Source organism: Neolamprologus multifasciatus, chromosome 13 (genome assembly GCF_963576455.1).
Source record: "Neolamprologus multifasciatus chromosome 13, fNeoMul1.2, whole genome shotgun sequence".
Taxonomy (NCBI): domain Eukaryota; kingdom Metazoa; phylum Chordata; class Actinopteri; order Cichliformes; family Cichlidae; genus Neolamprologus; species Neolamprologus multifasciatus.
The window spans coordinates 13,816,945-13,838,830 of NC_140451.1; the positions used below are offsets into that span (position 1 = coordinate 13,816,945).

At 39.1% G+C, this 21,886-nt stretch overlaps 1 protein-coding gene across 2 annotated transcripts in view; it reads right to left on the minus strand.

Annotated features, from left to right (window-relative positions):
- The window catches only part of micu1 (mitochondrial calcium uptake 1), a 37,582-nt gene that overhangs the window by 7,979 nt on the left and 7,717 nt on the right, over positions 1 to 21,886 (minus strand). Inside the window, exons 3-9 of one of the 2 annotated variants that reach the window (XM_085181975.1) lie at positions 21,571 to 21,766; positions 20,095 to 20,257; positions 14,448 to 14,491; positions 11,381 to 11,392; positions 7,390 to 7,395; positions 2,125 to 2,239; positions 491 to 573 (exon numbers count right to left, since the gene is read on the minus strand). In XM_085181975.1, coding sequence (XP_085038101.1) covers positions 491 to 573; positions 2,125 to 2,239; positions 7,390 to 7,395; positions 11,381 to 11,392; positions 14,448 to 14,491; positions 20,095 to 20,257; positions 21,571 to 21,766 — 619 coding nt within the window. The remainder of the gene's footprint in view (positions 1 to 490; positions 574 to 2,124; positions 2,240 to 7,389; positions 7,396 to 11,380; positions 11,393 to 14,447; positions 14,492 to 20,094; positions 20,258 to 21,570; positions 21,767 to 21,886) is intronic. The other variant, XM_085181974.1, reaches the window with a different exon arrangement.

Here is a 21,886-nt window from a genome sequence, read left to right on the forward strand (position 1 = left end):
GTCAGTGTGTGTCACTGTAAAACAATCAAAGCTACTCTGGTTATTAAATCTCAATATAAATATGTGGGCTATCTCTTTCAAGCTTCTGTCACGTTTAATATGTTGATTTTGCGCAGGTTTGTGTGCATCTGCTGCACGTAGGACATCCTGCTGATGTCAGTCTAACTCATAGCTGTCGAACTCTGGCCCGCGGGCCAAATTTGGCCCGCAGCCTAATTACATTTGGCCCGTGAAGCCATACCAAATTACTATTAGAGCCGGGGTACTGGTATTATACAGCTAATATATATATATATATTGTTTAGTATTAAGCTTTGCTTGTTCCATATTCAGTTTTCCAGCAAAACTTATTTGAGTCCATAAGAAAAGATTCATTCTTATATCTGGAGGAAGATTTTTTTTTCAATAAATATTAACGTTAGCCCGCGACTTTGTTCCAGTTTTGAATTTTGGCCCACTGTGTATTTGAGTTTGACACCCCTGGTCTAACCTGTTCAAACTCCTCCAGGTCCACCTCTCCATCGCCGTTCAGATCAAACATCTTGAAAGCGATCTCAAAGTTCCTCTGGGGAGCTGGACACAAGAGCAACACACAAAGCCACATGAAGAAATACTCTCAATTACACACAGTATATTACAAATATTACACAAAACACATAATTGTACAATATATTCAGTCTTCTCCTCAGTCGAGGTGGCGCAAAGTTCTCACCCAGGGAAATCAACCATCTAACTACACAGCAAAAATTGGCCCCACCTTCCACCAACACTGAAGCTGCTAAAAAAAACAAACACTGCACACTCTGTTATTTACCTTTGCTTTAATAAATTAGTAACTTAAACTTTACTGTCTACTTTTGGAACCTGACCTAAACTGTAATATTTTGTGAGACTATGTATATAAGATCTATATACCGTGATGTGACAAAATGTTATGAACACCCTCACTTAATATGCTGTTGGTCCTGACGAGACAGCTTAAAGCCATAGAGGGACGGACTTAAAACGAACTCTGAAGGTGCCTGGTGGTAGCTTGTGCCAGGCCCTATTAGCAACCCCGTTAGTCGAAGGATGTGTTTCAAACCCCATCCCTCATTAACTGTTTGACCTGCCGCAGAGCAGCATGAGCAGGGATTCACCACTGCTGACCCCACAACACTGCTAGTTTTAGACGTGCTCTTTATCAAACTGGCTTCTGTCTGTCCATCCACCAGCACAGGAAAAAAACAAATACATAAAAATCACTGTTACCAGATGTGACAATCAAAATGTATGCGTTCATCTGTGAGTGGTCATAATATTTTGACCGATCCATGTAATTCATACACCAAAACAATAACATGCAATATAAAATATTATACAATCTCTCCTTAATTTTAAATTCTTTTCATGGCTTCACATTGTTATTGTACAGTTAACTACTATGAATATTTATTTCTTCAAATATTCTTCAGTGCCTTTTATGGAAGATTAATCTTTATTAAAAAGGCACTATGAGGTGTAAATCGAAATCTGGTAGGCAAAATACATCCACTTTATTGTTTTTTGTGGCTGTGTTAAACAGATTGAAACCAACCATAATGCATCCTGCTTCGTCTGCTTAAAAAAAAGGCTTGTCCTTGAAAACGTCCCTTAAGGTTTTCTCCCTATGAACGGATTATAATAAAAGGTCTAGCAGAGTTGGGGATAAAAGTTTACTAGCCTTTGGAGAGGAACGAGTTGAGCTTAATTTTCATTTTATTACCAAACACTGGGAGTGGAGGCATTAATGTGCGATTTATTTCCTGTATGAACCACCAATACTAGATCAAGGTAAGACTGATTCTGTGGAACAAATCATCTCAGAGTAAGCAGACTTGGTCAGCTCACATTAACATTTAAAACCAACGTCTTATACATGTCCTGTCCTCCCTAATAACGTCGTATCAAAAGACATCCCTTCTTTTACTTTCTGTGCTAACTGACAAGTAGAAATGTAGAGAGCAGAGAAGACACAAAAGAGACTCTCATGAGATCTGATCTGTGAACTATGCAGAAGATTTAAAAGATGTTATACCTAATGAGACAGGTCATGTGAACCACTTCAATTCTAGGAAGTCTTGCACATTTCAACAATGTACTTACTTGACAGCACAGTGGTGAGAAAGATGTAGTCAGAGAAGGAGATAAGGCCACATTCCCCCAGTGTGTAAAATATGCTGTCCTCATCTGCAAACTTCTCCCTCTCCTGGGCAATCTTCTGCTCATCCAGGTCAGGACACACACACACAGACACACACAGACACACACAAAGGTAAAAGCTATATTAAAAAACCTTCCACATGATCCAGCACTAGCCTTACAGCTTCTATAGCTGTGCAGTTGTGTGTGTGCAAGCAAGTACGTGTGTGTATGTGTGTGTAGGACCAAGGCTCAATTAAAGACTTGCTCAAACACAAAAATCTAAACACATTCTGGTCTTTCACACACATACACACACAATAAAAAGTTCACTTCATATAGCTGGGTTATCACATGAACAGTCATGCAAGTGCTGCATACACATGAAGCCAAACAGGTGAGGATGATGATGGTTAGTCAGCAGTCAGCTCGAGTATAAAACATTGTCCACCAGAGACCGTACTCACAGTGAGAAACTGACACAAAGAGAAGGAAAACATCACGAGAGACTGCAGCACAAACACACACACCATTTGTTAAAAATATCTGTAATATAACCCAGAGCATTAATCATTAAAAACAGGGCGAATTAAACTCTCTCTCACACACACACACAAACACACAGTTAACGACATGTTTTCCATGTGTATATCCACAGCACTGCATGAAAGTGTGACTTAATCACATGCACACTACACACTCAGTGACAGACTTGAAAGACAGTGTCCCACTAGTAGGGCTCTCCACCAAACAGACGGACAGAGCATGCCTAGAGAAGGGAGAAGGGGTGGAGGAGGGAGCTCGGCAACGCTGAGCCCATGTGGAGTTACCTCCGTCTGTAACGGGGTCCATTTCAGAGGAGTATGAGGAGGGAGGAAAAACAACTGTTAGAAAAACAAAATCATGGCTTCTGCTGTTTTTTGCTTTGTTTATAGCAGGGCTTTAATGGCAAAGACACAGATTTGCATTCATATAGCTGCACACACACACACACACACACACACACACACTGAAACAATCTTGCTCAAAACAAGATAATTGGGTGATGCCACTCAAAGTTAAGAATTCAATTATGCTTTGCAATCTTCACGGTGTGCAAGTACAATTAGTGTACAATGAATAATCACACTAGGACTATGATTTGCTGTGCTACATATTATCACATTTTGTGTACACAGAGCATATCTAAACTGAAGTGAATCAAAGTCATGTTGCAGTATAATCACAAACGCAGGCTGAGTACACTACAAATCAAAGCTAATCTCATGTTATCACTTGCAAGGGTCAGACATATACTAACTACATGAACCAAAACATGTATAAATATAAACATTTGGTGGCACCCCCTTCATATCAAATCTTTCAAATCATTACCCCTTTAACCGACTCCCTTCTCATTGCGTACAAACAAAAGACCTCAGTTTTAAAAGTCAGAGATACAAAGACAACAACAGTTTCTACTAGTACTTAAGATATATTTATTCTCCAAGGAGAAGGGAGTGGGGGAGAAAGGGGAAATCAGAGGGAGAGAAAATTATTTTTTAATCATACAGGTTTACAGGAAGTGACAGAATAAGAAAGACAGCAAAGGGCAATGTTTTAATTCCAGGTGCTTTGCAAGCTTTTCTGGTGTAACTGTGTGTATAAATGCAAGAGAGTAAAAGAAAGAGAAGGAAGAAGAAGAAGAAGAAGAAAGAGCAAAACAAGATAAAGTGAGAGGTGCGAGAGTGAAAGAGGTTGGTACTGTCCCCTAAGTTGGGTACAATAACACATGGAACAAGTCCTCTGGGTCCAAGGTGAGAAGCAGCTGTAATGCCAGTCTACAAAACAGAAACGACAAACACTTCTACACGAGTGTGTATGCCAGTAGGCACAATGGGACAGCTACAAGGCCGTACACCAAGACGCATAAAAACACTGGGCCTCATTATAAAGATCAGAGCAGAGGCACCAAGCACATTAGGGGTAGTATCACATTTTTCATTCGTCTGAGTCAGGGATAACAGCATCCTCACAGAAAAGCCTGGAGTGAAACAAATCCAATTACAATCCAGCTTCCCACAAACTAAGACGCTATTGAAAATTAATCAAAAAGACAATGCTAAATTAGCAAACTCATTTTTTACCCTATTTAATATAAAACAGAATAAAGACGACATATTCAACTAAGAAATTCTACAGTTTGTTTTTTTCATATTTTTATTTCGATTTGCTGTTATCGTCTACAAATCTGATGAAACTACTTGATGACGATGATTGGGTATAAAAAGAGCCTCCCTGCAGTGGTTGGGGATTCATAAGTCTGTAACAGACTAATGAAGAAAAATATTGTTTTTTATTGTAAGATTGTGACTAATTTAGGCATTTTTGACATACACTTCATTAAATCATTAAAGGATTCAGAGAATTATACATAAAGTCCAATTCAGAGAGTCAGTACCGAATGGACATGAGCAAAAAAAGAAGGCATGTCACTGTAGTTTCAAGCTTTATCTACAACTGTCCTACACAAAACACACAAAAAATATATCTATACAGCCAGGAATCCTCTACAGAAATCATGGAGCCACGTATAACAGGGTAAAGAGGAGAAGACCATCATCTCACACTTCAAATGACCCAAACTTACGAAATCCCACATTAAGCAAAACATGTTTTCCTTTTACAGTAATACAGTAATTCCCTCAGATCCCAAATGCTTACAGCGTGTTTTTAAAAGAAGAGTTGATGCAACACAGTGACAAACACCCCACTTTATAAGAAATGTGTTGCTGAACAAAAATTCAAAATGGGCTGTTTTCCTTTACATTTTACAAAGAATTTCAACTTTTTTTCCCAGGGTTATAAAAAGGCCACACGATGGAAGTTTTTTAGTCTTTTAGGATCCCCTCTATAGCTACAGATTTCAGTGCCAATGAGCTGACATTAAAGCATTCTCTCTTTGTTTGTTTTTTTCTATTCGCTCTATGCTATAACAATGTGCACTCTGTTAAGAAGAAGAAGAAGAGGTATGGCACTGTGAATATCAACCTATGCTCCATGTTTCATACTCCCCATCTCGTGGCTCTGTTGTAAGGATCATGCCTGGACTTACACTTTATCCTCCATCTTTCTATCACTAGTGCAAGCCTTGGCTTCCGACTTGAGACACACAATACTGGATTCTCCAGCAAAAAGCCAGTGAACAGTACAAAAATGCACACAGAGTACAACATCAGATAAAAGACAGAAAGTCTTATCTACAAAATGCAGCTACTATGTTACTTGATTCCTTAGACAGACTTCGTCTCTGTGTCTAATCAGTAATTCATTAGTTTTGATAGCTCAACAGGGAGGACATTATGCCTATAAAACACCAACTACATTTAAATCAGTATTTAACACTGGTAGATTTTTCCCAAAGCACTTAAATGACTGTAAACTTGATTGCTGCAGCAATCAAGTAAATTAAAACCTATCTCTTAATCAGTACCGACTTCAAATCTGTCTGTATACATGTGAGTGTGGCTGCTTTTCAGACTTCTGGCTTGAGCCTGGACATGTCTACATACTTGTCCTTGTGTTTCAGCTAGAGATGACAATCCAACTAGCCTGTTAGGTGAGGCAGAAACACAGGACTGACAGAGCTGCTGTCTGGGCGTCACTGGTAGCAAGGAGGAATGAACAAACAGAGTTAAAAGTCTGGTCAGGGCTAATCTCTCTAGTGCACTAGGGCTAAGGAAAAGCCCATGGCTACTCTGACCAAATTTAAACTAGCTTTAAGAAAACTAAGCATGAGACCCGTACAACCAGGCACAGCTGAAGGGATGCATGCAGAAGGCCAAATTATTCATTCATTATTCATTTCACGCAAATACTAAGGAAACATTTTCTAAACACAACTGAAAAGTGATATACTTAAAAACTGTTACTTTTACAAATAACAAACTGTATATAACGTGATTATCTGGACAGTAATTTCATTTTCACAGTTTTGCATGTGCATACGACTATAAAAAATTAGAGATCAGCAATCAAGATGTCAAAAGGTGAAAAAAAATGTGAAAGAAAAGCTCATTATGAAAGTCACTTCACCCTATCTTGTGTCAGTGACAGAGAAAATACAAAAAAAAGGGGGCATGCTCCAAATACTTAAGGATGTGACAATGAACACATCTGTGCTAATGAGACTGATCAAATCTCCTGACATCCAGTGTCATAACAAAAGCAAACAGACAACTGCTGAAGCAACTGACTGAAATGAGACATAATTCACATAATTCTGCAATCCGCTTGTACACACATTTGCATACCAAAAATACATAATTTGTCATCCATGTATTTTCTGCTCTTTCACTCTTTTTCCTCCATGACTGCCATAATAAAAACACAAATTTATGAGTCTAGGGTTTGATGAAAGGCTCAGGCAGCAACAGGAAGAATTTGCTCTCATTCTGCTGTTTATGTGTTTATTGAGTGACGCCTGTCCTCAAGTGAGCTCACATCTGAATGCAAAGGTGAGTTTCAAAATAACGTGGTTTACTGGAGCGTGTTGATGAACTGACTGAAAAAAGAAAGAAAAAAAAGGTCAGTGACATGTAAAGCCTGACTGACAGTGCAGAAAGAGTGAAAGAGGGGAAGAGTGTGACAAGAGATGCATTAAAAATGAATCAGGACCGTTGTGTCCTTTGCACCGCAGTATGTGATGTGGTAGCTCTGAGGTTACTGTCACTTTTGTGGGTACAATAAATGATTTGAGTATCAGGGAAAACTGAATTCAGGATGACCTGCTTGAGGGTAAAAGTCAATCCAGGTCTCAGCTTGATATTTCTGAACGGTCTGACAGCCTGCAAGCCCACTTGCACTGCATCTTCAACACAGCATGACGCCCCATTCACAAACCACGCATCCCAACAAACACAAAGACGATGTGATTTTTCATCTTTTACTGAGCTGCAGACGATAATTTCTCCCTGTATATGATCGCATCTTTGGACCAAAACACCGCATTCTGTAGGTGGGTCGGCAGGTGTGTGGGAGGAGAGAAAATTAATGCATTAGCCACCTCTAGTCTCAGGGGTAACCACAAAGCAGGTGTGCCATTAATAACTTATGCAGTGAGCACATTCAGTATAATGCTTTCTGATGTGGAACACTCAATAAACAAATTTTGTTCGCTGAGGACTGGCAGCTGTCTTATAAACGACAGGTTGAACTGAATTAAAGGACCAGCTTTTGAGACAAACCAACCTCTAACTGAGTGGAAGAGAGAGAAATAGAGAAGGATCAGGAGTATTCAGTGTATTTTTGTGTGTGATCTTTCAGTGTCAACAAAACAGAGAACAAAGAAAGCATGTAGAAAATTACACACAGCGGAAGAATATATACATACACACACACACACATACATATATATATATATATATATATATATATATATATATATATATATATATATATATATATATATATATATATATATATATATATATATCAGTCCAAGCAGCAGGCCATATATATATATATATATATGTAAAAAGTAGGGGTGCAACGATACTCGTATCGATATCGAACCGTTCGATACAGTGCTTTCGGTTCGGTACGCATATGTATCGAACGATACAACATTTTTAATTTATTTTATCAACTTTCCTTCTGACGATGCTGTCTGTGTTGAGCGCTCAGTGGATCTGCGCTCGACAGTGCAGCCTAGGCGGCGTAGTCGAACACAGATTCACTGAGCGCAGGGCAAGCTAGCGAGACAGAAGCTAGGCTAGTTGCAACATGGCAAATTGAACCTCCCCCACCCTCATTCAGATCTGGCGTTTGGAACTATTTTGGTTTTCATGTGATGTATGACCCTGAAGGTAAGCGAGTCATGGACAAAAGTAAAACAGTATGTTGGATGTGCCAGCAATGCTCAATTGGTGGGAACTAGTGTGTTAGCGCAGTTAGCTCGTTAATGTGTTGACGTCTTCCAGCCCCACTCATGAGGTGATCCGCGGTAGCTCGTTAATGGAGATTTGCCGTGTTGTGACGTTAATGTCATTTCAGATTAACGCTGACAGCACTAGTGGGAACACAACCAATATGACTGCACATTTACTCGGACATCATCCTAGTGCAAAGACAAGTGGAAGCAGACAAAAACAAGCAGGCATGCTACAAACGTTACCCGAGTCATTTAGACAGCCGTTAGCACATGATTCTCCTTATGGGGACCTGATATGTTTAATATGCTGCTGAGAATATAGCCCAGAAGAAGCGTATAGTATAGCTTTTATTTTGGAAAGAGACATTTCTCCATAATAAACTCTCTTTTCCAAAGATGAGTGATTCCTCAATCAGATACAGGGCTCGCAAAATCGCTAGCCCGACGTCCTGGGGCTTTTTTCCAGTCGGGCTACCAAAATCTATCTCTGCCCTGCCCGTCGGCCTATCGTAGGAAGGAAAAATATATGTCAATGCTTTTGCATTCTTTCGGAAATGTATCTGGGTAATTATGTCATTGGCATCGGCCACTGTCAATATGTGACATACTGAAATCGCGTTTGAATTTGCGCTTGTTTTTTGCTTTCACTTTGCAATCGCGTGAACTGTGTATAGAGAGCGACAGTACTGATTGGTGAGTGATGATAATTTGCGCACCAATTCCTCTGACATCGTCTTATCAATCGTTAGCTTACTATGCAAACATGACAAGTGAAATCTCCTGCAGCTTAAACATGTGAGAGGTTGATCGCGCAGAGAATCGCTGAGCGTTATGTTAGTGCGTGTGTAAAAGCAGCAGGATATATATTTTAGTTCTGCTGAGCCAAATAAGACAGGTCAGGGTGAAGAAGTGACAGCCAAAGAAAAGCTTACCACAAAACGGAAACGTTATGACAAATCAGACTATAAGGCAAAAAGAAAGAGCAGCTTTATGGTTTCATGGACAAAAGAATTTTTGTGGCTGCAATATGACGAGCTAAATAACCAGGGCTGCACATAAGTGGTCCGCAGGTGCGCATTCGCTGTCAAAATAAAAACCCGCACAAGATAAGAAGTTGCAACGCGTGTTTGCGTACTTAAGATTTTCTGGAGGAGGACAGACAGAGCTCTTAAAGATGTCGAAGAAGCTCCTTTAAGCAATTACTGTGATGTTCCTCCACCTCCAAAGAAATGTCAGAAGGAGTCCGAACCACAAAAGAAGCGCGTATTCTCGGAAAAGTGGTTGCAGGAGGTGAGCTGGCTTCAAACAAATGATGAACGCACAGAGATGTGGTGCAGAATGTGCCGTGAAAATTTAATAAATGACAAATTAATAAAAAGGCATGAACATTTTTTTTGTATCGAAAAAATATCGAACCGTGACACCAAAGTATCGAACCGAACCGAACCGTGAATTTTGTGTATCGTTGCACCCCTAGTAAAAAGTGGTCTGTATGAGTCCAAGCAGCAGGCCCTGGGAGCATCCTGTGAGATCAGAAAGGGTAAACATGACAACAGTTGGTGTGACAAGTAGCGTGTTTTCCATTGGAGCAGCACTCCCTCTGAGTGACAGGTTTCGACTCTCCGTCGGTGGAGGTCATCCGGAAGACAGCGTTGCTTTACAAACACAGTGAGCCAGAACATGTAGGAACAGTTTGCATACATTTAAATGTACAAAACCAAGTCCTGCCTCCAGTAACTCTAAACCATGCTCTACAGAGATCATGCAGCACTGACACCCGGACAGTCCAGAGGATGGATTTGTGCAGACTATCAAGCACACCAATTCAGCCTTGACATCAGCTAACAGAGCCTTTATGGCTTTTTTCTGGGCCCAAAACCACCCTGTGATGACATCATGCACAGAGAGGGGGCGCCGCCACCAGCTACTTTCTCTGTGAGACACAGGCATTAGAGCAGTGCATGCTGGGAAACAGCTCAAGTGCCAAAGCATTTGGAAAGCTACAGCTGTTATTAGAAGAAATGAAAGATGAGAAGAGAGAGGTGTGCGTGTAAAGCAAGACAGTGAGAGTGCAGGGGAACAGCACCATTAGCATGTCTTACTGACCAGTACTCTTAACAAAGAAATAATTTCAGAGAGCCTTTTTATTCTACCTTTGCAATACTTAAAACAACTATTTATGTATGAAAGTAGGTGGACTTTACTTTGGGGGTCCGACTAGTATATATAAATTATATAGGAGTGCTGCAGTCTTTAATAATCGCTGTCAAGGCAAACTATAGCCTGCACTTTCAATAATTCAGCAGGGAAGGCATGGTATATAGCTGCCTCTAACAAAGCTTTACAAAGGGCACTGGGAAGGTCTCCAACACAACGTCCAATAACAATGTGGAGTTGGAGTTTGCATATTTGATACAGAATCACAGACAATGGGGCGTGTGTGCCTACTTCACATTATTGCACCACCAGTCATGATATGGTGAACAGGCTGTAACTTGCCCTTTGCTATGATTAGCTTATCTTCATGCAGTGCTGACTGACAGAAGCATTCAACTTGCTTAAAGACCAAATCTCTTTGACATTTAAACAATACTACAAGTATTAGGTATCTTACTGTAGCGGATCAAATAAAGAGACATGGCAGGGGTGGAGAAAGCTATAACAACCAAGTAAGTTATTTGCCAAGATAAAGCATCTCAAAGTGCATAAGGCAGATAAGCATTTATATTACCAAGCATTTTGGAGTCTGTTTAAAGGTGGTTAACAATTAAACAGACCAATTTCCTGATTACTAAAGCAGCTACTTGTGTTACTGTCCAGCTGCACTGTCTTTAAAGCAGTTACCAGCCAATCAGTAACAAGTACTTTGCATGGCCATATTCTGCTTACTATAAATAAATAAAGCACTAAAGTACTACAGTACTGCTTTATTCTACTTCCATCCCACCTGCAGCAGCTTGAAGCTGTGAGGGAAAAACCAGTATGGAATTTTAGGAATTGTTATTGGCAATCTAGTTAAGATGTAAATATTAAAAAGCACACTTTGGCTGCTGTCCTAGTCAAAGAGCATGTAAGTCGTGGTAAACACTGGAGAAAAAAAGTGTCTGAATAGCCGTTCCCCCGAACTAACAATGGTGAACACCTATGCCCTCCACATTACTGCAGAGAAATAGCAAGTAGTCAAAAGAAAGTAGAGAAATCAGAGGGAGAGGAGGAAAGAGTATAAAGGAGATAGAGGGAGTAGCAAGTGGCTACAGAGTGCATTTTTTCATTCAGGTGCACACATGCTGCTCGGCACACACCCCATACCTGCCAGAAGTCCTGCAGAGAGGGAGGGGCAGAACGAGAAGGAGGGAGCGAGACAGAGGAGATGAAGAGGAGGTGAAGGGGGAAGGGGAGTTGGTTGGTGGAGAGTGGGGATCAGCAGATGTAATGATTGGAGAAATGAGGCAGAGAAAAAAGAGGGGATGTTGGGAGACGGGGAGTTGACAATGATGGTTATTCAAGAGGAAGAGAAGAGAGAACATGGGGGGAGGGGTGTTATTTGTTACATGAATGAGAGAGAATGGTTGATAAGAGCATGAGAGAATAATCAACAGTTAACAACGTCAGGTCACATCAACATTGGATTACTGCAGCTGAAAAGCATACCAACATGATGAGGACAGGAAGAATAACCAGAGCGAGGCAGGGAATTAACAGCAGAAGGAGAGGTGCGCTTAAACGATTTGTCGAGCAAAGACAAGCAGTTAAAGATTTTTAAAACAATCGCGTTACTGCACACATGGATGGAAAACAACACAATGAGCAGGTTGAGTCAATATGAACCACAACTGGTAAACAACCATACACCTTTGTCTTACATAAAGACTGAACCTGGAAAAAATTTAGTGTCAGCGGGAGATGGTGGACAGAAGGACGTACACCTACACATATTCCCACTTAACTATGCCCAAACATTACAGTTGGCTTAGCTATTTTTAAATAAAACCATGGGAAGTGAGATACAGAGGCCTTTAGGAGACCTTTCATGGCATTCTCACACATGGTGTGGGCTTTAGCTTTGGTTTAGCTGAAATGCTCCCTTCGTATATTTCCATTCACTTCATTATTTAAACAGATATTGTACCATTACACTTCTCTGGGCATTTCATGTAGGTCTTATTCATTGTACTTTTTAGTTTTGTGTTAACCTAAATAGTAAAACGGAAAAAGTAATAGTTTACTCCTCCTCTAAATTGCTAGCGGTGAGAAGAAGGTGTGTCTCTCCGGGCAAATGAGGAGTTAAGAAGATGGGAATCTCTCGGGCCACTCTAGCCATGGCAGTAAAATCACCAGGGAAAATCCAAAGCTAAATACAGTATCCGAGAAGCATACGTATCTAGAGATTTGCCTGGCAAATGCAAGAAACATGAGGACTGAAGAATCGGATCATTTACATAAACAGACAAGGGCCAGACAGGACGAGTGCTCCACTTTAATTTTGGTCTGCCACACAATTTCAAGAGCCCCTTTGATTACTATATATCCCATACTTTTAACAGATTTTTAAAATATGGGTGTGTAAAAGTACTCTAGGTGTCACAAAACATAAGGCAAGGTAAAGCAAAAGAGCAGGAGCAGAGAAAGGAGTACAGGAAGACACCTATGACAAAGAAGTAGACTGCAATCCCTCGCTACCTGTTCATCTGACTTCAATATGGAGATTAGGCAGAGACTCGTAGCAACCTGAGGGCTGATTAATTTTGTAATGAGGTTAGAAGCTACAATCGCCACACTGATGATTAGCTAATATTAAATGAACGCTTAGCTGTTGGGTGTTGAGAGGTGCTGTCCGAAATCTATGGGAGGGCAGTAATGGTCACAAATCAATATCAATAAAAGTACTTATGCAATATGATCTTGGTGATTTATATTCATGAAAATGTCAGCATTTAGAGCACTGGCACTTGCTCCCTGAAGTCATTCAGTGTCCATAAGGGGCAGCCTATAATGCTTGCATGCTGCCATTGTCTTTGAAGAGGTCATTATACAGTGGGTGGGCGTTCTTTGTGCATAGTTACTCTTAAGTGCTTTGTTAAAGGCACCTTCACACTAAATGGCTTTTCTGGCCTTTAATCCTTTTTCTGAATTTTAGAGCTCAAACAATAGTCGGAAAACAACACATTCGGGTTGGAAGCAGACAGCAAAAGCAGGACCAAAAGCAAAGACACGAGAGAAGTATATAAGATACTGTCCCTCTTCAATATTTAAGATGGCGGAGGCAAAAACATTCTAATATAATCTAATCTAATATTTTGTTTTGACAAAACCGACTTACACACAACAGCTTAACAACAGAAACAAGGAAAATAGAAAAAAAATACAAGTTAAACATGTTATTCAGACAGCAGCATTAGATGTTTGCTACTAATTTCTGGATTGTTTGCTGGATGTAATGATGTTTTCTATTTCTTTGCTTTCTCTTTGCCACTTGTCATTTTTTGAAATGCTGCAATCCAACTTCCTGCGATAAGTATTTAATGTTTGTTCTACAGAGTTATAGCTTCCTTTCATGCAAAGTTCTCCAGCATTACCAATTCATCCAGAAAAATGACAAATGTAGTTCTGTCTCTATGCAAGATTTAATTCACAGTTTGCACACAAAGTTGCTAATATTTCACGAGTTAACCTGTGATTTGGCTCTAGTTATTTTTCTTTCAGAGGTGAAAATACTGACTTTTATACTCACTTTATTTCAGTAAGACCAAACCTTATAAAACCTCACTCATAAAATAATATGCAAAAAGAGAGAGGGAATTAAGTCATGAACAGATAAAAACCTTACTATAATCTGATGATTAAAAGGCTAATTATCAAGTGCAGACTTCATTTGCTTCGTCTTTTCTGCATGAAGATAAAATTCTAAATATTTTTAAATGAATTTTTAAAAAAAGGCCTTTTTCTAGATGTCGACTTCACTTTGGTCTATTTCTGCTCAAGAAAAAAACATTTTTTAGGTTTGTGGATTATTCAGAGTAACTAAGCTGCTGATTAAGTTTTCAATGTTTTCAGTCTTTTAAAGCTAAAAACGAAAACAATCAACAATTTGTGTGAATGAAAAAAATATTTTTATTTTTTTTATTTGTTTTTTATTTGATGAACTGATTCTTAAATCTGGGTAATAAACCCCTCTGGTGGACTAGTAAGATGTAATAAGCTTCGCAATAGGAAAGATATAAACTTTCGTCTCTTGGTTTACATTACACTCACAAAAATCCCACAACAGCTACTCTAAGCTGAATTTAAGAATTAAAAATTAAGCTATGACACAATTAAACTCCTGGTGACCTCCATGATGACCAAGTAGACCCAGACCAAGACACCTGTTCCTTACCTTGCCATCATACCGCTTCACGATGAACTGGTCGAGGCCTAGATCTATGAAAAAAAGAGAGAGATAGAAGGAGATTATAGATTAGGGCAGAAGAATTCTAACAAATGAAGACAGACTTATTAAGAGCATGAACCAGAGCAATTATATTTACTTGGTGTCACTGTTGAACCTCTGGTAATAAAAGACATGTGCCGGAGAATAATAATAGTCATTAACAAACCCATTTGCATTTTGCCAAACAATCATCAGCACTCAGGGTTCGCTGGCCTGATCATCAGTTACGACTCAGTTCTCAAACAAGGATTCATTTTATAGATCCAGATGAGCAACACAAACCAAGATCCAGACCATGCAGGAATTGTATTTATACACAGATTATCTTGACATGAGTACTTTCAGGCATTTGGTTTAATTAGAAATCAGTGTTATTTCATGCTAACACAACAAACAATCACTTCGGTTACACACACACACACACAAGTTGGATCAGGTGAAAATGAGTAATCTTCATCAGTCTACATGCTTATTATTATGGTTCTGTTGCTTCTCCCTGAAAGGAGGGCAGAAAATGTGATTTTTACTAAACTATTAATTATCCCTGAAAAATAAGTTCTTCGTTTTGCATAAAAGAGAGCTGCACCTTTTAATGAACCTAAATCTAACTAACTTTGGTGTGAGGTGGCAATTTTCATCCGTTATATGATAATTCATGCAGAACCTGCAGTCCTTTTAAATTCCAAAAGTCACACTCAAGCTTCTTTGGATCACACAGAGAGTATGTTCACACTGACCTCATTAAATCTAACTCTAACACAATGAAAAGATTAGTTTGACTTAAAGTCTGCTTCATCTACATTACAGGAAACCACAAATTAGTTCACTGGAGTATGAAAAAGCTATTTTTTTCCAGTAGTTGGTTCCCATGGAGAAGAATATAATATAAAATAATGTGGGCTGTGAGGATGTATAGACATTGATAAGCTTGATCTTTAAAAACTCATTCTTTTTAATCTATATTGAGTTTTACTCAGAAAGAGCAGACAGCTGTTGCACATCATCTACAACTTACATGCATCACTGCTATTAGAATTGACCAGTTTTAATGGTGGAGGAAATTTGAAGCTCGTTGTGTAATATCAATATATTGTAAATAATCTAGCTTGAATAAAATGACAGTTTCTGATCCACCTTTGCACTGCATGTATGCACTGATACGATACTAGAACACTACAAGCATGGGCATGCTTGTAGTGTTCTAGTATCGTATCAGTATCATAAATCCCTCTGCCCATGAACATCGTGTAGTGAAAGTGTGATATCGTGGCAAACTTGGACGGATCATATAGACGTAACAGAAAAGAGGGTGAAACCATGCTGCTGTTGGTTGCCTGTCTAATGGGGTCAGTTCTGGAAAAGCGGTGAGCAAAAGTAAAACACTTGAATTCCTCAATTTAAAACAAGCAAACTGTTTTGTCATAAGATGACAGACTAACTAAAGCAAATTGCTGCGAAAATCTCAGCCTCACCTTTAACCCCTAAAGTTCTTGACCTTTTAGAAAGTACGAACCCTGGAAGTTAAGAAATAGTAACAAGTTTTTAAGTTGTACTAGACTTAGGTCCAAAAAGGGTCCCAAAAAAATTTCTGCAGGGGGGAAACTTATGAACAAAATCCTTTCTTTTGGCTTTGTTATCTGCTTGTCCATCAGAGCACAGTTTATCATTATTTTAATGCCAGTTTAGCAAAAGACAGTAACCTTAAATAAATGAATAGCTCAGAGCTCGCAAAATCGCTAGCCCGACGTCCCGGGGCTAGCGATTTTTTCAGTCGGGCTACCAAAATCTAACTCAGCCCTGCCCGTCGGGCTATCGTTGTCTATGCTTTTGCATTCTTTTGCCAATGTAGCTGAGTAATTATGTCATTGGCATCAATGAGCCACTGTCAATATGTGACATATTGAAATCGCGTTTGAATTTGCGCTTGCTTTTTGCTTTCACTTTCATTTTGCGATTGCGCGAACGGTGTGTAGAGAGCAGCAGCACTGATTGGTGAATGACGATTAATTGCGCACCAATTCCTCTGACATCGTCTCACTCATTATCTTACTATTCAAACGGGACAAGTAAAATCTCTCGCAGCAAGCTTAAACATGTGAGAGGTTGAGTGCGCAAAGAATCGCTGACCGTTATGTGAGTGCGTGTGTAAAAGCAGCAGGATTTAAGCTGGTATTTTAGTTCTGCTCAGCCAAATAAGACAGGTCAGGGTGAAGAAGGGGCAGCCAAAGAAAAGCCTACCGCAAAACGGAAAAGTTATGACAAATCAGACTGAGGCAAAAAGAAAGCGCAGCTTTTTTGGTTTCATGGACAAAAGAATTTCTGTGGCTGAAATATGACAAGCTAAATAACATGATGTTCTGCCAGGTGTGTTGTGAGTTTTATTTGATTTCTGAGTCGACAAGCACCTTTGTTACTGGGACCAGTAATTTTAAGAAAGACCCCACCAGAACCCATGAGAAATGCATTATTGCCCAGTCTGCAGTATCTTTCCCAGAACAAACAGCAATTGCAAAAAAAACATACTAAAAATAAACCAAGCACAACAAGAACTCCTGAAAAAGCTGTTTAGAACAGTGTGCTATATTGCAAAGAGTGAACTACCTTTGGCAAAATTTATCAGTCTTTGCAAACTTCAAAAAGCAAATGGCCTAGATCTTGGTTCCACTTGCCTCTTACCCGTGACTTAAGTGGAAATTTCAGATTCAGGATCTGACACAGACTGATTCGTGTTCTACACAGTTCTTACAAGTTCATAGAAATTTCTGTTCAATTTGAACCAAGTATTTGAGTTGATGGTTGTAATTTTTATACAGTTGTTGTGATTTGTATTTTGTATTGTATTTTTTTGATTAACTTTTGTTTCCGTTACAATATTATACTTTAATGTATAATATTGTAAAGGAAACAAAACATAAAAAAATAGCTTTCTTTTTTATTCGGGCTACTTAAATTTATTTTGGGCTACCAAAAACTGAAGAATGCCTGCCCAAAGGGCTACCAGAGATTTTGAAATTTTGCGAGCCTTGTAGCTTTAAACATTGACACATGAGGGAAAGGTGAATCTAAGAATAAAAGGTTTGGGGACAAAGCTAAGCCAAGTCTTAAACATTATTAACAGATGGAATAGCTGAGAATCAACACAAATGTGAGGCATCCAGACTAATCCTTATTGAGTGTTAAGCACGCTTGAGTCCTTTACTGTGAATGAAACGTTCTTTAACAATAAACCAAGAATAAGACTGTGAATCTAACTGAATTTTGGAGTTGAATAGTAATGACAGATAGAGACGAGGGAGGTGATAAAACAAATCTATGCCAAGTTAAGCTTCCTAACTTCACAACTCTCCCATGGCTGTAGATCAAATATCTCTCACTGGCTCCATGTTCGACGCCTGAGATCTGCTCTTGTTTGAACTTGTTAATTGATACACCAACTGCTGTGTCGTGACTTCTAAACACAGCATGACGGGACTACCCTCCCACCCCTCCCTTCTCGTACTAGTATCCTTATAGCACGAACTTTCACAAGTCCAGAGCCATGTGTGTTGGGTGTCCCTGAACAGAGCACAGGGGAGGGGGGATGTGTTGGGTAAGCGCTGCCATTTGAGTGACATGATCTCAGCATTTCTTAATGGAAACATCTTACCCTGTTTATTAATGACCATAAACAACCTGCATAGAAGTTGTGTAACTATATATCTCAGATCTCCAGGTTGTATTTGGGGCTACACTTCTACTGCAGGAGAAGAATGAGACTTGACATTTACTTATATCCACTGTGACAGACCAAAGAAGCTAAAGAGGGAGTACAATCATATAAAAGAGGAGGGTATGTCAGTGGGTGAAAGTATTGCCCTTTTCACACATGGGACATGTAACATTTCCAGCTCCATCAATCTGTTAAAGCGAGCAAATTTTGCCATTTACATCACTGTCATGCTAATGTTTCTCCTGAAATACCCAAAACGCTGATGGGACAAGCCACATCACGAACATGATATGATCTACACAGGCCAGATTTGGCAGAACATCAAGTGAAATATAATATATGTGGTTAGAGTTTCGCCCACCAGGCGAAACTCTAGCTACTAAATTTTAGTAGCTACTTTCATAATTAGAGATGCATGTATGTATGCATGTATGTAGATGGGAATGCATCCATAAACATATGAGCAAAAACATGGGAAAATTAATAACCTCTAGCTTACAACCAACAATTCATCTGTCTGGAGTGAACTATACCATGTCATGTGCTCTTAGCTCCTAAATGATCCTTTCTCTGTGCTCTTGATAACTTCCTGTTATTACTGAAGCTACAAATGTTGCCATGTGAGTAAATATGTGGAATTAACTTGTTTTGGAAAAGCTTTTATCTTACTAGTATCTGATACTAGCAAGTATCTGCTCTGAGGCATTGACATTTCCATTTTGGCTTTACCCACATTGGTGTTTTTGAGCCAAAGTTAACACACTACCCTCTCATCTAAATGTGGTTAATTCATCAGCTAATGATAGCAAGCTTTGCTAGCATTAGCATTTGGCTTTAGTCGTAATCCTTTAACCAAAACTATTTTAAGTTTTAGTCATAATTTAGGAATCTATATTCTTATAATTTTAATCAATTTTTTAGTTAACTAAACATCTAAAGTTGATACACTTGACTATAATATAACACGTCTTACTCATCTTACTCTCAAGCATTGAGATGTTGTCGTATTTTCATGGGAGCTAGCTGTGCTATCATTCAAAGCTTTCAACAGTCCTAAAAGGTTGTTACAAAGAGATAAATCAGTTGGAGAGACCAAACCCTTGTTGCACAACAATGTAAACAAAATTATTTCTGCTGTATAGTATACAGTTCAACATGGGAGTCTAAACGGGACTCCCATTTAGAACCAGCTTCAAGTGGCCACTTGAGAAACTGCAGTTTTTAGCACTTTTGTGCTGACTTCATATTTTTAAAACTGGAGGCTGCCTTTGGTTACAAGAAACCAATTTCAGCTTTCATTTATGTTTTTCAAAACAATGGGCTGAAATAATTACTGGATCGATTTGATCTATTCCAGCCTCTGACTTGTTATAAAGAAGATAAGTAAATATTTATTTTAGAGTCATTTCAATCTGTAATAGATGTGAAATTGTAAAGTGAATGCAGGAATACTAAACATAATTTTGTAGAGGTCTGGCAACTAAAGGCCGGTAAACAGTGTCTTCACTCTTCTGATGTTTTGAACCAATGTCAGTGCTGGAATGTGTTTAGAAAAACTCCCATAAAAAAGCAGCTTGGAAACTTTGGTGAAATTGGTTTGAGCTCAGACTGAGATGTTACTGCCATTTAAGGCATTCTCCAAAACAATCATGCATTCTATTCAGCTGAACTAAATAAAATGAACTCCACAGTATTCATCTTATACCTTTATACCTATATCTGGTAATGTGAAGGCCTGCATGCTGAAAGTGTTAGATAAATGTGTTACAGAAAACATGCTCACTCTCACATTAAGTCAGTGTGCAGATGCCATTAATGGAAAGAAGAGCATGCACAGAAAGAGCTAAAAGAATATAAGCAAAAGAGGTGAAATTAAGAACTTACTCTCAGGCTGCTTCTCATTAGGTGTGATGGAGCGTATGAAGTCCTGAGGCGTCATGTAAACCTCAGCATCTCCATGCTCATTGATGACCTTCAGAGTGGCAAAGTAGCGGAAAATCTTGTCTGGAGTTGAGTAGGCTCGTATCCTGTTCTCATACTCCATCACCTGCCAACCAGCCAGAAAGCAAAATTAATATCACAAGATTCCCACTTTAGGCAAAAGCTTTAATGTAATATACATAAAAATCAACAAGATCAAATCAAAGAACCAGCAATATTTCAACCATGTGTGTAGACAGAAAATAACGTGAGTTAAGTGAGAGTAGATTGAGTGAAGGGGAGCCCAGAGCAGCAGGAAACCAATTTGTCATCCTTGATCGGGAGGTATATTAACCTCCTGACTCAACTGCCACAAATTCAAATCAGGAACACAGAGTGTTTTCCTATTCGGGGTCAGTCTGCTTGCTAGGTTAATATGAAGGGAGAGTTACCAAAACTACATAAATCTGTAGACAACACAAATAACAGCTACAGACCATCAGCATGGCGCAACACATTAGCCACCCGTCAACTGTTATTTGCTGCAATGCCATCCACATTTCAAACAGATGTGGAGTAGCTGGGAAACTGACAGGGCAGTGTGTGTTTAGAATCTGTGTTGGGCTGGAACCCAAACAGGTGGTTATTTTGTGTGACCCACACAAAACCAGGAAGGTAAAATTCAAGTCACACGAGGAAGTTATTATTTTGTGTTTCGCATTTTCAAACAGTGTTGTGAAACATCTAAGACAGCGGTAGCACTTAGTTTAAAGAAGCGACACCACTGAATTTCAAACACAAACATTGGAGTAAAAATGTCTTCCTGCTGCATGATTTTGCATTATTATTATTATTATTATTATTATTATTATTATTATTCAGCAGCTCCTGATCTGATCACCTAATGAATAAAACACAAAGAAAGCCAAAATCTGTGGATATACTCAACATACACTTAAAATTCCAACACTGGACCACTTCAAAGACAGTCAGCCCTTAGACATCTATTTGCTTTTTACAGACTGTGGCTGCTCCTCAGACAAGAGTGACTGCGCAATTTTTACATCATTCAAAAAAAAAGTTTGAATTGTTTAAAAGTTCTTCCTCCTTTTTTTGTTTTTATCCTCACATCCTCCAACAAGCAGTGCAACAAACACTGCTTATTTGGCATCAAATCAAAGATCCTTTGTTCTTTATCTCCATATCCTTTGTCATCTGCTGCCTAATTAACAGCAATAAAATCATAGGAGTGGGAAATTCCTGTTATTTATGCATGCTGATTACCCCATTACGTTTCTTGGTCTCAGCAAATATTCTGTCAAAATATACTAGCTCTGGCATACTGGAAATTGCTTGCTGGGGGTTTCAAAACACCATTGTGGAGATGAATTAAATAGGAAGACTGACTGCATGGCTGAATAGTTATTGTTTATTGATCACCTTGCGGTCACGGAATCCAGAGCGTTGCTTCTTTTTTTTCCCCTCTCCACCTTCGTCTTTTTCATCCTCATCTCCACTGCTGGCCTCCACCGATTTCTCTGACTCCGTTTCGGAGTCTGGGTGTCTCCCAAAATCCGGTTCCTCTCCACTTACTTGCTCAGAGTGTCGAACAGAAGACCCAGCATCTGCATATGCTCTGGTTTTGTAAATAAATTTAACAAAAAGAGAGATCAGATTACAAAACAGATCAATACCTGGGGGACAGATCGATGTTATCTGAAAAGATAGTTTAGCAATATTTCTTTGTGCTTTGCTC